General features: G+C 37.5%; 2 protein-coding genes across 5 annotated transcripts in view; one reads left to right on the plus strand and one right to left on the minus strand.

Moving 5' to 3' along the window:
- Positions 1-17210, minus strand: part of LOC124124654 (neuropeptide-like protein 29) — a 234840-nt gene that overhangs the window by 149784 nt on the left and 67846 nt on the right. The gene's annotated exons all lie outside the window — the stretch shown is intronic.
- Positions 1540-16760, plus strand: LOC124124647 (poly(U)-binding-splicing factor PUF60-like). Of its 4 annotated transcripts, XM_046487867.2 has the most exons (14): positions 1540-1648; positions 3295-3361; positions 6499-6615; positions 6968-7170; positions 7650-7708; positions 8001-8217; positions 9627-9754; positions 10975-11046; positions 11290-11392; positions 11542-11673; positions 11889-12114; positions 13018-13214; positions 13448-13637; positions 15589-16760. In XM_046487867.2, the coding sequence occupies exons 4-14, from the start codon at positions 7042-7044 to the stop codon at positions 15696-15698; spliced, it is 1563 nt and encodes a 520-aa protein (XP_046343823.1). In that variant the 5' UTR covers positions 1540-1648; positions 3295-3361; positions 6499-6615; positions 6968-7041; the 3' UTR covers positions 15699-16760. The 4 variants fall into 4 exon arrangements, with proteins under 4 accessions (XP_046343823.1, XP_046343822.1, XP_046343819.2 ...); XM_046487866.2 differs by having other exon boundaries at positions 3295-6615; XM_046487863.2 differs by lacking the exon at positions 6499-6615 and having other exon boundaries at positions 1546-1648.

Consider the following 17210-nt stretch of genomic DNA (forward strand, 5'->3'; position numbering starts at 1 on the left):
TTGGTCATATATTGAAGTTGCAAAACTTATTGAACGCCCCTCGTACGTCGCTGTGTCAGTGGCCTAGTCTTGAACACGACATTAAACACCATTTTTATATATCAGCTAGCTAGCGCATCACCAGTGCACCAGTGTAGGCATTCCAATTGAGAATATTGTCCAAGCACCAGTGTTTGAAATAGACATCGGCCCGTAGGCCCGAGGCCGACAGATTTGTTCTCGCGCTGATAGTTTTAAATTTCAGCAGGCCCTTAAGGCCTGCAGTTTATCTAAGTAATTATTTATTTAGCATTATTTAAGTAATGTGACACATAACATTCATATTTATAAACAGTACGATTAGACCATTCAAATAGTGTATGACATGTAGTCGCAAAGATGTTTTTCAAGCTGATAATTTCCTGATAAATATAGGCTTCATCTATCACCACCGAGTCTCTGGGAACTGGGTGTGATAGCAGTAAACGATTCTGGTTGACTGGTTGTGTCTTGTAATTTATATTGCAAGAGTGCCTCCCTACTTCAGCTAAAACGCCTACTGTTATCCACTGGGCCTACAGTTTGTTTTTTTCCACTGGGCCTACAGTTTGTTTGTTTTAAAATGTGCTGTCCCTTAATGTTCTCTGTTTACTCTGCTGAGTTTCAGACACTGCCTAGCGCCCAGTAAAATGAGAATCGATTGGTCACCGTTTCTGATTGTGTCCCAGCACAATGTGTGCGGAGCAGTTCTGATGCTGTCAACCATTGGCGTGACCCTCCAAGAACTCGATTATCTACAGACGTGATATAACTGTAATATTACGAACTGCGGTGTAAAACAACACTCGTCCAGTCACCGAGCTTGAACACCCGATCCATTTTAGTCGCCTCTTACGACAAGCTTGGTGTAATAGGGACCATGTGAGTACATGTATTACTCTGAGAGATGGAAACACGAACTACTCTTTCTATGGTAAACATGCAAGTTTTGTTTTAGATGACATAAACAATCTTTTCAACTTCATTTTTCAAAGCAAGGAACAACTAACAGAATTATATGGGTTTTATACCTCTTTTAGCAATAGTTTATAAATAGCAAGACTCGTGACAATAAGACATCACCAATTTGCGGAATCGAAACCGGGGTATTCACCGGAACGAGTAAATACTACCCCAAAGTCCAATTTTCATATTGATCAGAAGATTAAATATCGAGTATCATATTCCCTTAGGAATTACGTGGCAGTGATTCAGTAACTGGAGAGTAATTTACATACAATACGCTATGCTTTTCAAATACAGACCAACTCCCAGTCTTGTAATTTTCAAATTGAACAACGTTATAAATCCGTGGTGTTCAAGCCAAAACTGTGTCGTAACAGGCAGCCACCGTCTGACTTTTAATTCATATTATTCTCGACATTGTTAGTTATCAAACCATAAAGTAAATTCCATGCGTCTTAATTATAATATGTGTTGACTTTCTTATTATCACACATTTCGTATTTCCCCGAAGCTTTTGCGACGCGAAATTGAATCCGATTCCACCTCACAGTTCGTTCTTTGCATTAACCCATGCGCGCAGATGATCGATCAAGGCAGGATGGCCGTTCCTGCTCCAGGAGTTGATATGTTAGCGGAGCCAGTTAATGGCGACGTTGCCGATCAGGTATTGTAACATTGATATTAAGATACTCAAGAATCAGAATATTATAATTTCAAATGCATTAGTCGCATGTTTCTCTTTAATGCTGATCATTTTCCCGGCTTCGTTTTTCAAAATTTTAAGGCAGCCATTTTGGTTTGTCTGCGCACATGCTTCGCTCATTGTACGTCGCGTCCACACGTAGGCCTATATATTGACCGTATTTTGTAATTGTACGCTGACATTCTTGAATAAAACATGTCACTAGTTCTCTATTCTTGTCATTAGTTGTTTAAAACGCATTGCGTTTGCAGCTTTGGCTTCAGGGTTTAGTCAAAGTAAAAAATCTTTAGCCTAACTAGGCCTATTGCAAGTTTAAACATGCGCAGTTGGCACCATAGAAAGGTTTTTGCTTCTGGTCTTCTCCCAGGCCTAAGAATTTCTGTGGCTTAGACGTTTAGAGTCTGTGGCATGGAATCTAGCATCATTTCTGTCCTAGGCATGATTATTAATATTATGATATAAGTGGGGAATTTATGTAGGATTCCAAACAAAGTGCCAATGACAAGTAATCTGTCGAACAGTCGTTATTTAGTTGACAATTGGGATTTTGTGAGCTCTTATTTTCGAAATTGACGAATTGATGCATTAATTTATATCGAAACAATGAGGCCTCTTTATTGACCCTGTTCTCAGTGAAATACAAGACATCTTTACAAAGCTGTGACATTATGTTTAAACATGAAATTGGGGGCGGTCGGGTAGCCTAGTGGTTAGAGCGTTCGATCGTCACGGGGAAGACCCGGGTTAGGTTCCCGACATGGGTACAATGTGTGAAGCCCATTTCTGTTGTCCCTCGCCGTGATATTGCTGGAATATTGCTAAAAGCGGCGTAAAACCATACTCACGAAACATGAAATTGGAAGTTCAGAAGCGTTAGTGACATTTGCTGAAGACTTGGGGGCAAATATTGGCCTCAGAGCAGATCCGGATCTGAAGATGGTGATTAAGGAAACCAACCAAAATCGATCACTTACATAAAATGTTTTGAAATAATTCCCAACACTTACATGCAGTGATAGACTTTCCCACCCTCATAATTAAGGGGTACTGAACAAACTGATAACAATCTACACACACACATTGTGACACATACTTTTTCCATGATATATTGGTAAGAGACACATTTATTGTTAAGTTTTATTGTATTCCTAAATTGTTTTGGCACTCCAAAAAATTGCAGATCTACTTAAATGTAGTATTTATTACATCATAAAAGGAAAGTAAGTGTGTATATATATATATATATCATACATAGCATCCACATTTGCTATTACATGCAAAGAGCAAATATTTCAGTTCATTAATATTCTCCTAAGTATGTTTTTCTCAATCTCATTTGGATTCACATCATCATGGTGTTCATACATGGATATTTATAAACTGAGCTTTTCATGAAGTATTTACCATCTAAGGACCCATTATATGTTTCCTTTTAACATTTGGGCCATGACCACAACCCCTTTACTTTGTTTAATTTCAAACACTGTTAAAGGTTTAGCTGTTATTGTCATGAATGTTCACTGTTTGGCAGATGGTATGTTTTGTTAAGTATCAGGTTGTAATTAGCAAAATTCCAAAATACCTGATCAACTTGTTGATGTTTTCAGGCTCCCGCACCAGTGCTGGGAGGTCCTGACGGTGAACCAGCTTTTAAGAAGATGAAGGTTGAAAGAGGTATACACTGCATTCATTTCCTTTAGCCTGCTTTGGTTAGATGGAGCTACAGTTGGAATACAATAGGAACATCACAATGTTATCCTGTCTACGCTGTAGCAAAGTTTATCCAAGAGCTGCAACTTAGTTTTGTCAATAATTGATATGTATGTTGCATGTTATTTTCTTGAAAATATTTCCCACAACAGCAGAAACATCTGCTTGTAAACACAGATGTTTGCAAATGTTTTCTTAAATATTAATGTATTGTACAGCAATCTCGAAATAAATGTGAAACGATGCATCATTGGAATGAAAATGACCCAAAGTGTGGTATAGGTTGATGAACCTGTGCTTTTGTCTCTACTTTACCTTCTATATTTTCAGTTAACCTGATTCCAAGATTTCCCCAAGTTTCCCAGGTGTAGCTTATAGGATGTATTAGAACAACTAAAAGGAAACTGCCAATGTAGTCAGTTATTGGATGTGCTTGCATGAGTTTGTACCAGTAAGAAGGAAATATTAAAAATCTGAACTTCCACCTGTTCAAAATTCTAATTGTCGGCATGACTAATAGGGAGACAGTGTTTTGCCCACTTACGACAATTGTTGACCATTCACTGTTTTTAACAACTAAGACTACTCGGTATTAGTTAAGTTGTTTCTGATGACGAAAGATACTGAAACATGGTGTGTAACTCTATTATGTTACGCTACGTCACATAGCATCGCAAATTTGTTTGCATGACACATTTCTTTCTGAACTTAGAAATACGTAATATTCAGTCATGGTATTTAGTATGTAGTCAGTTTTGTGTGGTGTGCAGTTTTCATGAGAGACAACAGCTAAAATCTATGCTCTTCCTGTGTTTTGTATGATCCTCAGGATTCCAAGAAGTACTCAAAGGGAGACTACTCTGCCTGTTGAAAGCGTCCAGGATAACTTGCAATATACAGAGAAGCATTACTGATCATGCTGTGTATCTGTTTACAAATGTTAAGAATATCAACATGACTGACATTTCTTAGAAGAATTCTGTGCATATATATTTCCATGAACCCAAAGGTGCTTTTCTGACTTGATAAATATCCTTGGTGTGTATTTGAAATAACAGAAAAAATGCCGGGCACATTTTCACTTGTTGAAATGCGTCAAAGACTGCTTTCTTGTCTGTCCACTGAATACTTTGAATTGTTGTCCCAGTGACATATGCCTCTTTCTCTCCATGTATTTTCAGCGTCAGAAATATTGATGTAAGAAAATGGGGGACCTGAGAATTCCATCCACATGATAACCTACTGACTCATACTGAGTAGTGAATGCCGGAATCAACTGCCGACGGCCCTCAGCATCATTCTGATTAATCATACAGCTACTTCATGTTATCTAATCTCAAACTCAGCACTTCTTTCCTCAAAGGTTCTGCACTTATTTGAAAAAGAAAAGTTTGAAAAAAACTAGACATGCGTATTAAACATAACCTGATTCGTTGTCATTAAACACAGACAATTGTCTTCTATTGTTTTCCAAAAAATGTTTTGAGATCTTAAATATGATCAAGAGAAATGAATGATCAGTAGACATATATTGTTAGGTAGCCCGAAGCTGCTAAGTAGGCAGTGATCTAATGCTGTCCCTTTCTCTGTCTCTGTGTTTTCAACAGGAGCGTGTGGACATAATACAGAGGCTGTCTCCGCGTGAAACGTGTCTGATGAGCTGCAAGGCCATCCGATTGGCTATGAAATGGTTACATCAAGCACAATAACAAGTTGACATTGTTTAGGTTCTCAATGGGGAAAACCCTCCTGTTTACTGTGTGTATACTCTATGTTGAAATTGGGGTACAAATGTTTTCTGTGAACCAAAGTTATTAGTTTGTGGGTATGATGCTTGTACTAGTAACAGATGTTTTGCAAGCACATTGTCTTGAAGTTTCCTTAGTATTAAATATTTAAAATTAATAATGCTGCAATTGAGGACATTTTAAGAAAGTTCTCATTTTTAATTTGTATGTCATCATGTGAATATCCTTTAATTTGTTTCACACTCTTAAAATGTTCTCAATTTCAGATGCTATTCATTGAAAGTAGAATACTCATGACGTCATCCTAAGTGCAACCGACTTGATGTTATGAATATGTAGAAGCGATGACTATTATTTTATTTTACAGATAGAAGACGAGATTCTCGACAACCAACTCTGTTCTCATCCTTGCTCAAGCATTGTTAAATGGGTGTTATGCAATCAAGCCACTCAACAAAATACTTTGCTACACTAAGTAACATGTTGAGAATATTTTCTTAATGTTTTCTAGTGTTATGTGAGTGTATCTTATGTTTGTTTACTTATGGGCATGGTGGGTAATCTGTATATTATACATATGGACAGATTGCCATGACATTTTGTAATAGCTCAGTGATAATGGTTTTGTGGCATAAGACTCATTTCAATGATGTAGACATTCTTTGCAATCTCATTATTTGTCAGTTCCAAGTCAGTTTTGATTCTAGTGAAGTTGGGTAATTCAGCATGCAGTCATCTTTCCTGTTGTTCTGGAGATGTTGTTGTCTCAGAAATGGAATAGGTTTTGGAACTTTTTTTCTGAGCTTTTTGTGGTACACATTTGTCGCATGTAGGATTTCAGATCAGTCTGGCCTGTTTCTCATTACATTTGCATTTCTACTTGAAGTTTTTAAAGTCAAGTTTAGGAGGTAAAACCTTAAGATCCTTGGTTCTAATACATGATGCTATGCCCCTGGGATAGTTCTTGTCGTGATTCCTGTGCAGTGAGAAAGGGAAATCAAAACTCAAACTCTGTGGTAGTTTTTGCACCTGTAGTGCAACTACAGAAAGCTTAATGTCAGTATCCAGGTAATAATTTTGATTTTATATTAACAGATTGAATTTTGTCATTAATTTCCATCAGAAGAGGTTAGGCTAGTCGCAGACCTTTGACACGATGTCTGGTTATGAATCCAAAGCTTTTACACTAAGTAGTGCTGGTTCCTTTTCGGGCTGTAGGCCCATGTATGCCAAACTCTTGCTTTCTGTTCCAGGCGAGACGTTCAGTTCCAGATGATGTGCAAGAAGACTCCTATATGCCAATTACTAATGATTTCTTTCTCTTCTGTTTCTATGTTTTTCATACTGGTTTAGAAGCACTAAGTGTCGTCACCTATGAGCCAGGTTAATGACAGCTTCTGTCCCTGATCAGGCCCCTCAGCCCACTAGTAGGGCAAAAACAGAGGCCTAGCATACACCACGTTAACTGCGGTAAACATGTTTATGTGAAGTACAGCTTTTTCATCAAATTGTCACTTGTTTCTGGGTTTTAACCTTGTCTACCTCTATTCCTTGGTTGATTCAGGAAGCCATCGTGTCTGTCTTTACACATTGCATTCAACTTTGCCGCTCGTTGACTTTCAAATTGAGAAAAGGGACATGATTTGGTTGAGAATTTGGGTGTAGCAGGACGGGTGAGAATTGGTTTTAGTCTTGAGTTATTTTTAGTTGTGTTCAGTATCCAAATTTCTGCCGGAATGTATGAAGCCAGGTTTGTTGGTAAGACAGACATGGATAGGCTTCAAGTTGTTGACTTTGACTTACTAGTATATTATTGCCACAGATGATGATGAGCTGTTTGCTCCTCAAGCGGACCAGACAGGGTCTGTTCTGGAGGGTCCGGGTGCGAAGAGGGAGATGAAACCTTTCAGTCTGCCAAAATTAGGATCATCACAACAAGATTCCATAGCAAGAGCCAAGAAGTATGCAATGGAGCAAAGCATTAAGAGTGTTCTTGTCAAACAGACAATAGCTCATCAACAACAAGTAAGAAGTTACATAGTCCTTTTAGTTTTAGTTTATTACATGACCCCAGTGGGATGTTGGTGTAGGTCCCCTGTTCCCTCGCAAGAGATGAGTCACATGATCAGGTGGACAGGCTCACAGACTTGGTTCATGCAGGTCATCATATCCCAATTGCATGGGTCGGTGCTTGTGATGTCAATTACTGGATTGTCTGGTCCAGACTTGATTATTTACAGACTGCCATCATATTGCTGAAATATTGCGCAGTGCGGCATTAAGTAAACCCTATTCTTGTCATGTCAATCATCTAGACATCACATGTGACATGAAGATTTTTTACAATCATGCTTTCGGGTGTCCTGGTTCTTATGTGATTAATTTCAGTTTTCATGCTGACAGAACAATACTAAGTTTGGTGTGACAATATAGCGCAATATATATTTCCATGTTATTGTTATTTTTGTTGTGAAGTATGAAAACCTGTTCAATTTTGTTTTTAGCAAATGCAGAATTTCCAGAACACTGTTCAAAGACAACAAGCTTTAGCACTAATGTGCAGGTATGGTTTTCTTCATCACTACTATACAAAACTTCGGAGGATGAGTAATTCCTATGTACCACGCTGCAGTTAGGATATATTAATTTGAGCTTTCAAAATTTTAATGTTTAATTTTAATTGATATTGTAGCCTATTCTTGCAGCTGCAACTTCAACAACTAGTTCAAAGTCTGAATTTAGTGATTTTTTAATAGTAGGTTGTAAGTTTTAAGATCAGACCCTCCAGTGGATTTTTTCTGTGCTTTGTATGTAAAACTGGAACAAGTCTAAAAGAATATTTGATTGTCTTTCAGGATTTACGTAGGCAGCATTAACTTCGAGATAAAAGAAGACACCATCAAGCAAGCTTTTCTTCCGTTCGGCCCCATCAAAAGCGTCAATCTGTCATGGGACCCCATCACCAACAAACACAAGGGATTCGCATTTATCGAATACGACGTTCCAGAAGCGGCCCAACTAGCCTTAGAGCAGATGAATGGCGTTATGATTGGAGGCCGCAACATCAAGGTGGCTTGATATTTGACCGTGATACTTCATATTCCCTTAGAAGGACATACCCTCTGGTTTAGTTTGGCACTTCGATAAAATCATTTCATGCGTTTGCACACCAGATCTAGACTAAAAACATTTTCAAATAAATAAAGTTCCAATTTTTTTAGAATGTTTCAAGGGGATAAGGCTCTTAAGGCTCTAGCAGTTATCTTGAGAAATGTTTTGCAAACACATGATGTAGTCACACAAAGAGGCAGATTTCAAAATCAATTTACCTGTAGTTTTGTTGCTTTTTGAATTTGTGAGGCGCCTATGAGTTTACAAATAAAAGCTTGGTTTTGTGAACTAAAGAAATCCAGTAAGTATATCTATACATATGCAAACGTCCTGCATTCTAAGAAATTGGCATTAGTTTTAAGGTTTGTCATTATTTTAGAATAGTTTGATTAATCTGCATCTTTCTACCTGCTTTCAAGACCAACAAAATGATGAAATGTATTCAAATAATTTGACAATTGATCATTTATTTTCTTAACACATCATTTGTGTTTTCTTTCAATTTTGTTGAAGAGAAAAAACGTGTCTTGAAGGCCACCTTTTTGGGTATGTCCTACTAAGGCGAATAATAATTAAGGCAAACAATTACAATTATTTTGTTTATATCACTATCCAGCTGATTCTTCACTAGACTGTTTGTTCTTTTGTGTTTTCTTACCCGTAGTTCTGACCAATATAATGCTAGAAAAATGAGATATTTTGAAGGACTATTTTTGGTTCTATAATCACAATGTATGCTAATCTACCATAAACCATGCTCTCGAATTTATTATCTTTACATGCGATAATATTAGACCTGAAGCTGTCCAAAGACGAAGAGCGCCAAGAGATTTGGCTGAAGGGAGGTAACTCTATGTATTAGCCAGCTGACACTTGAGGGTGGAATGCAATGGGTGTAGTGTTTCAGAAAAAAACTTCGTACCTACGAGTTTTTTTATTATAAAACACAAACTACAACTTAAAACAAGTATTAGTTCTTTGTTGAGCTTATGTTTACAATATTCTTTTGTCAAGATGGCCTCCAGAAAAATATGTAAATTCAGGGTATATGCCCTGGTATATGTAAAAGTGATAATACAAGCTATTAATTGAATCAATTTTTGCAGTATGAAAGGTTGTTAAGACTGAAATATCAAGGTTTCATTCATTCTTTCATCATGAACATTAATGTTTTCCCTACCATATAGAGTTGGTATTGCAGTAAGATACTGTTCTAGCCTTTTTCCCATTTAATGATTTGCACACCTGCATGTATGACATTTTCAACTGCTTAATTAAGTTGTGTATGGGACTGTTTTGTTGTTGGAAGGTGTGTACCATCAGTTAAGGATGTTTTGATGTTAATAGTTATTTTGTGTACATTGTTTCAGGTGGGACGCCCCAGCAATATGCCACAAGCTCAACCAATCATTGAACAGTTAGCAGCAGAAGCCAAGAATTATAATAGGATATATGTAGCATCAATACACAGTGATTTATCCGAGTCTGACATCCAAAGGTAGGTTGTTTGCAGAACACTGATGTTATTGCAGGTTTGAGAAAATTCCCTTGTGTTGCTGCTTGGGTGATTGATTTCTAACAGTACAGGGCTAGAAAACTGGAACTTTCTGTATGGTTGGTAATCTTCTGGAAGTTAAAAACAAGGTTATACAACATTATGGCTGCTAACTTTCATAAAACATATTACAAGAAACTAGATAAAAGGAGGTATGCGACAATGGATGATGTTTGTGTCCTAAACATTTGAAGTACCTTATTTTCTTGAGTATAGTGCGCACCCATGTATAATGCGCACCCCCCTCTAGCGGGTTCAATATTTTGGAAAAAAAGAAATTTGAATATTATGCGCAGAATTTTTTTACACCGTACCCTTTCAGCGAAGTCCGGCAAACAAAAGAGTGCTGAGAAACTTTGTCAGTACAAATTCGAAATTTGAGATAAAAAATCACCAGACATGTTTATTTACTGTTTAAATAGTATTTATTGTTCTGCTAGGCATTGTTTTATATTTAGGGATTAAGATTACCTTGCGTATTTGCGTAGATGTATCCATTCTCTGTCAACTAAAGTTTGTTTCAAGGCGTCAATAGCAGTATTCTGACCGTGGTTGCTGTTAATGACGGTGAGTTGTGCGATCTTCCGATCGCTTCACACACGATTTCGCCGAAATTAATAAAAACAATATTATAAGGAAGTTTGAATAAAATCAATGAAATAAGTTACAAACATAAGTCCAGATATACATAGAACGCTTTTTATAGCCAGACAGTGTAATTACATAATTATTTTGCGTACTTCAGTATGGATTTGTTGACATGGTGTTTCTTGCTCACGGTAATGTCTTTCCATGGGGGAAAAAAACATCCAAACTCATAATTCGTGTATAATGTGCACCCCCTTCTACACGGCTGTGTTTTTTCGAAAAAAAGTGCGCACTATACTCAAGAAAATACGGTAGTCCATTGATGAATGGCATCAGATCCCTGTCCCATGTAGATTCTCTGATTTTCTTTCCATCATAATTAAAGTTGTATTTAGGCCAGCTTAATTTCTTTAGCTGAATTGTCCTACTGAATCCTGTTGAACAGATATTTTTCATAAAGTGAGGCTTGGATTGATTTTTGTCTCATTTTGATTGTAGTGAAAGTTGACAGAATCTTGCAACATTGCTGCTGAGATGAGAGAATATTAAGATTTAATTGCCTGTTTGTGTTCCAGTGTATTTGAAGCTTTTGGTCGTATTCAATCATGTAAACTAGCCCTAGATGGATCCAAACCAGGAAAACACAAGTGAGTATCAACTTTTTATTCTGGAGGCGAAATATTCCATTGCAAGAAGAATATATCCATATTCTTATGTCACTATTGTAATAGTTTCTTAATTTGAAGACATTTCTTGGTATGCAGAAAGGTTGGTTTTGTATAACTAATGAAACATTTTCCAAAAGATAAATCCGTTCAAAGAAAGAAAATGATATGCATACAGACCATTTTTCACAGAAACCTGTATTTATACAATTCTGTCTTTGTCAGAGGTTACGGCTTCATCGAGTATGACACCCCCCAAGCAGCTCAAGATGCGGTTTCCTCCATGAACCTATTTGATCTCGGTGGCCAGTTTCTCAGAGTTGGCAGGGTAAGCCCTTTGAGCCTTGGTAAATGTTTTCTCAAAAGAATTATTGATGAAGGTTTACATTTTGACTTTTGATATTTTGATTGATATCTTATGGAGTACTTGATTTAAAACGATGAGCCCAATGTTAATTTTTTTGTTGTTTTGTTCAGGCTATCACTCCCCCAGATGCTCTACAGGCACCATCAGGCCCTGGAAGCATGCCCACAGCTGCTGCTGTTGCAGCTGCCGCTGTCACGGCCAAGATCACAGCATTAGATGCACAGCAGGCTGCAGTTAACCTGGTAAGTTGTCTTTGTTTCATCTTTAACAGCCAGTTTTGCTGGAGACTTCACACTTCAGAAGTTATCTGAAAACAGTTGGGTTTCTGACAGTTTTCCTTCATGAGCAACTAAATTAACCTTGATAATGAGGTATTGCTGATGTGATTATGAAGTTGATGAGTTTGTCAAATTAGTGCTAAGCCATTGTTTTAATCTGTCATCACTTCTTGTTTCAGGCTCCACCAGGGCTCGCCATGCCGACAACACTAGGAAATGGTGTGGGGTCACCTGATGTGAATAGAGGTGGTGTGATACAGCCAGCTGGACTAGCCATGCCTACTGTGTTGGGGCAGGCTCCTGTTTTGTCTGCTCCCTCACAAATTGCTCCACCCACTGTTATCAGTATGCCCTCCGTTGCTAGTATTCCTGCTCCACCACCGCCAGCACCAAGCAATCCTCATGGTAAGTTGCATGCAAGCTGTGTAGAAACAACCTACTTGCTGTTCACTTCATCAATATCAATAAGAACCAATTAGCACAATAGTACCAGGGGATGCCGGGTTAGAATTACTCCCCAGCAACCCATGCTGGTCGTAAGATGCGACTTAATAGATTGGGCCATCAGACTTCGTCTCGGTTGAAGGCGTGTCCTTATTACCCCAATTGTGTGGATCATTGCTACCAATATTTGCCGCTGGATTGTCTGTTTTGATACTCAGTTATTTACAGGCTCCCCTCAGGTAGCTGTAATATTGCAGAGTGGTGTTAACAACAAACAAAGCCCAATAGGAACCCTGTACCCAATGTTGTGAAAATGTGTCACCTGGCTGATTGTATGTAATTGTCACTTCGATCACACTATGACCCAGTACTGAATACTTACCCATACCTAAATAGCTGAACTTTTGCTGATTCTACAGAAATAGTAGTGAGTTTCATTAAAAGTTATCATGAAGTAGGGGAGAGGAGGTTGCTGATCTCTGCCTCAGTTGCATTCTCATTGTAACAAAGTCATGCCACGAAGACCTGCTGTTGGTTCCATTTGGGTGAAATGTTGGATATTTCAGTAATTGTTCCTAATTGTTTGTTTGTTGTTTAATGCCGCGCTCACAATATTCCAGTTATGAAGGCGGTCTGTAAATAATCGAGTCTGGACCAGACAATCCAGTGATTGACATCGTTAGCATCGATCCACGCAATTTGGATACGATGACAACCAAGTCAGCGAGTCTTACCAACCGATCCCGTTAGTCGCCTCTTACGGAAAGCATGGGTTGCTGAAGACCTATTCTACCCCGGATCTTCACGAATCTAATTGCTCATAAAGTATAAATGATGCTTTAATTATCTTCTTTTGCTTTCCAGCCACAGCAGCATCTGTTGCTTCCGCCCTGTCAGCGATGGCACCTGATGGGAAGGATGGGAAGAATGGGAAGAAGGAAGGAAAGCAGAACAAGCTGGACGACGAGTCAAGTCAGAGTCTGGCTCAGCAAGAAAACATGAAGATCAGTGGCAGTAATGCCAGGCATATGGTCATGCAGAAACTGATGAGGGCACCTCAGGTACATACATATATATCACCACAGATTTAGATATGATATTGTTTTGAGAGTCCACCCTCTCTTTCAAGCAATTTGAGACTTTGAATGTTCATATGGCTGGTAAATAATTATGTGCTGAGATTACATTTCTTGAAAATAACCGTCTAATTTGGAATATTGTGTTAAAAGAAAAGGTTATTGCTTATCTTAAAGTTGCACACAGGGTGAAACTAATATTTGTTGTGTTCGTGCAGGCCCGCGTGATGGTGCTAAGGAACATGGTTGGCCCCGAGGACCTCGATGATGAGCTGGAGACTGAGGTGACAGAGGAGTGTGGCAAGTTCGGAGTTGTTAACCGAGTTATCATCTATCAGGAAAAACAGAGTGAAGAGGAAGATGCAGAAATTGTTGTCAAGATCTTTGTGGAGTTCACCGCACAGGATGGTAAGATTTTCTGTATTTTAACAGTGTCAGAATTACAGTTACATACTTGCAGTGTCAGAAATTAAATAACTCTTACTGGGTTTTTATTATCTCTGATATTTTTGAGCCCTCACTTTCAATGTTGGTTTAAAAAAAAATATGTGCAGGTCCCAAGATGTTTAAGTTTTGCTTCCATATTCTGTTATTGATGGAAGTTAACCCACAACTAGATTTTTGATTATGATAGAAGACGTACTGTTTAATGAAAGATTTGTTAACTCTTACATGTGTGTACTGTGAGGATAATATGATCACTCCATGGAAAGTTCAATGGAAGTAAAAAATACAAGAAAACATGCAAAAATTTGTCTTCGTCATCAAGAGCCTTAAACTGTGTCTGCAAAACACTTCTGTATGACATCTTCCACAAATCCCGACAGTCTCACACAACATTTTATGACCCTGAAAATAAACATTTACCTGCAGACAGCAATTTCGTAGTTGCCAACTGGCCCAAATTTTACGACTTTGTTACAATTTGCAACTGCAATACTAAAATATGATTTATTCCTTAATTCATACGAATAATATACCTTCAGCTGTCAAAAACACTCCATTTGTATTTTGGAAAGTTACTGTAATTCAAATAAAACCTAAGAGATTAAGTTGTCAAATGCAGGGATTCCTTGATATTCGTGCATAGTATTAACACTAATTCAGTGCGATTGAAAATCGCGTACATCTTTCAATAGTTTTATCAGCATTGACACTCTCATTTTCACCTACAAACATTGAAAAAGTTGTATTGCGTTAATAAGTCCATATTGATTTCATTTGATATGGTCAGACACCCTGTCTTTGATACAGTACACACTACAGACGGAAATAAGACAGCGAAATTGACGAAAGCACTGGATTAGGAATGTAAATTATATATTTTTTGCCAACAAACTGTAACACCATTTGCAACTGTCGCTATTTTATGTCATCGCTTGTGATATATTAAATTAAAATTTTAACAGACATTGTCGAAAACTAGAAATTTGCAATTAAATGAACAGCTGTTGCCTGTAAACCTGCCTTATCTATTATTGTTCTCGCAAATAATTCCTCCTAAAGTCACAATGAACTGAAATACATAAGTATTAATGTATTTTCTCCTAAACTAGACAATGAACAGAAATATTAATACTAATGCATTTTGTTGTTGATACTAATGCCAATATTTTAAAGTATTCAAAGTGGAATAATTAATGTTACCGTATTCGATGTAATAAGCGCCCAGGGCGCTCTCAAAATTAGAAATAGGGGGCTCTTATTAGAATGTTATTTTGGTGGGGGCAAAAAAGAGTTGAAAGATAAATTTCGTGGTTTATGCTGACAGCCTGAAATGTTTATATACAACAGATATATTTTTCCAGAATTAAATGCCCATAATTAAGGGTGCATAACACACACGAGTGCATATTATACGCGAATAAATAAGTCTTGTGTACATTGTTCACTCGGAAGGGGTGCTGATTGGGATTGTTCAATAGCCAATATATAAGCAAATGTCGCCGTGGGCGCTTATTAGAGCCGGGTGCTTATTACGTCGAACACGGTATATTCTAGTAACATAAATTGCAACATAATTTGAGTCACAAATGCCAAATATCAAATACAGTTTCCACTATGGCAAGACAAGATGTCTCAGCACACGCCAAAATATCTCATTGCTTTTAGACCAGGGAGGATTTTCTCTCATAGGTAAAAAATTCCAAGTATAATCCTTGCAAATGAGTTTCGAAATCACATGGCTTTATTGTACCTTGGATGATTCATAATTGTTGAGCTTTGGTGTCCTGACTGGAAGATGGTAACAAAATACTAATTGTAATGTTTGGGGAAATTGGCAGCTACTCAATTTTATCAAAGTCGGTTACTTGTTATGCCCCGCATGATATGAGCCTCTGAAACATTGTTATTTCAGGTCTAGAACGAGCCATTCAGTCCCTAAATGGCCGGTTCTTTGGTGGGAGAATTGTGAGAGCAGAAAAGTATGATCCTGACATGTTTGAAGCTCAAGATCTGTCTGGTTGAAAACCTAAGGGAAACATGGAGAAATCCTGAGAAAAACAGAGACTCTAAAGTGCTTGAATGATGGAAAGACGGTATCATTCAGTTATCCTTAAGTCAGCAAGCCAAGGTACTCCCAAATGCTGGTGTAATGGCGTCCGTATGCACTACGTCTCAAGGGATATCACAGCGCGAGCTGTTCCAGAAATAATACCAGAAAGTGTTTCGCTTCAAAGTGTATGTTTCCTGACAAATGCGATCCTTAAAACTGATGGGAAGTGTGTAATTTGAATGTGGAATTAGCTTACAGTTCGCATGTTTTGATGCTACCACACAGCTGATACGATTCTAGAATTTGGTGCTTCATTTTCAGAACTTTAAGATTTGACCTAAAGCAACAAGAGTCAGATAAGGAGACGCGTGAATGCTGATAGCCTGGTTCTAAACAACTTGTGATTGAGTGAATATTTGTGTGATGGTGGCTTTATTCATTGTGTGACTTGCCAGTTTGAGTGAAAGATATGTGTATAAATCTGGTACAACTGATTTGAATGTTTCCTGTTATGAAAATTGCCATAAGATTATGAACTAGGTGTAAATAATGTATATGAAAAGAAATTATGAGATTTTGTTTGATGTTTTCAACTCGGCTAAAGTTTTAAGATTTTAATGAAGTGAAAATTGAAAGTTTGAAATTGTGATGTATTAAGTTTTTTTCAATTGCTTGAGAAAGGTATTCAGAAAGATGTGTTCATTTCATCACTTGAGAGGAATCATGTAGATATTTTTAAGGTACATTGGATTCTTACCTTGATGGGCCCATCTACCTCAAAACATCTACATGTTCAAAACTAAGGCTCACAATTTGGTTGTTATTTTTTGTAATGTCAAAGTATTATGTTTTGTATCGTGAAGGAATTGTATATTTCTCTTATCAAGAGTACATCAATTCAGTCCGTGTGAATGATTCTGTTTCAGCCTTAATTTCACATTCAACTTGTGTAAATACGTATTTTAAAGAATGACTTCAAAAGGTGTATAATATGTTGATATTGACATTTTGTAAATAAACCATGATGCAAACTATGTTTGATTTTCTTATGTCTTTGTGAAAACATGGAAGGTTGAAACCCTTTTTGCAACAAGAAGTAAAGAATAACTGGATTATGTCTTTATTACAAGTTCATTGCAATATAGCAGAAAAATTGGTGGGGTGTGTTCTAAAAAATATTTGATTACAAAATACATTTAAAGTATAAGTAAACCAGATTGAAGCACCTTTTCCCAAATATTAATTCCTTATACAGTTAATTATCTTGTCGGGGGACTGATTTGATTTTGCTGTTTTTTTCCTGTTGAATTTATGACCAACTTTATGATTCATATATTAGTAGGGGCGGACGGGTAGCCAGTGGTTAAAGCGTTTGCTCGTCACGCCAAAGACCCAGGTTCGATTCCCAACATGGGTACAATGTGTGAAGCCCATTTCTGGTGTCCCCCGCCGTGATATTGCTGGAATATTGCTAAAAGCGGCGT

Source organism: Haliotis rufescens, unplaced genomic scaffold, assembly GCF_023055435.1.
Source record: "Haliotis rufescens isolate VD_foot unplaced genomic scaffold, xgHalRufe1.0.p SCAF_12, whole genome shotgun sequence".
In the NCBI taxonomy this organism is placed as follows: domain Eukaryota; kingdom Metazoa; phylum Mollusca; class Gastropoda; order Lepetellida; family Haliotidae; genus Haliotis; species Haliotis rufescens.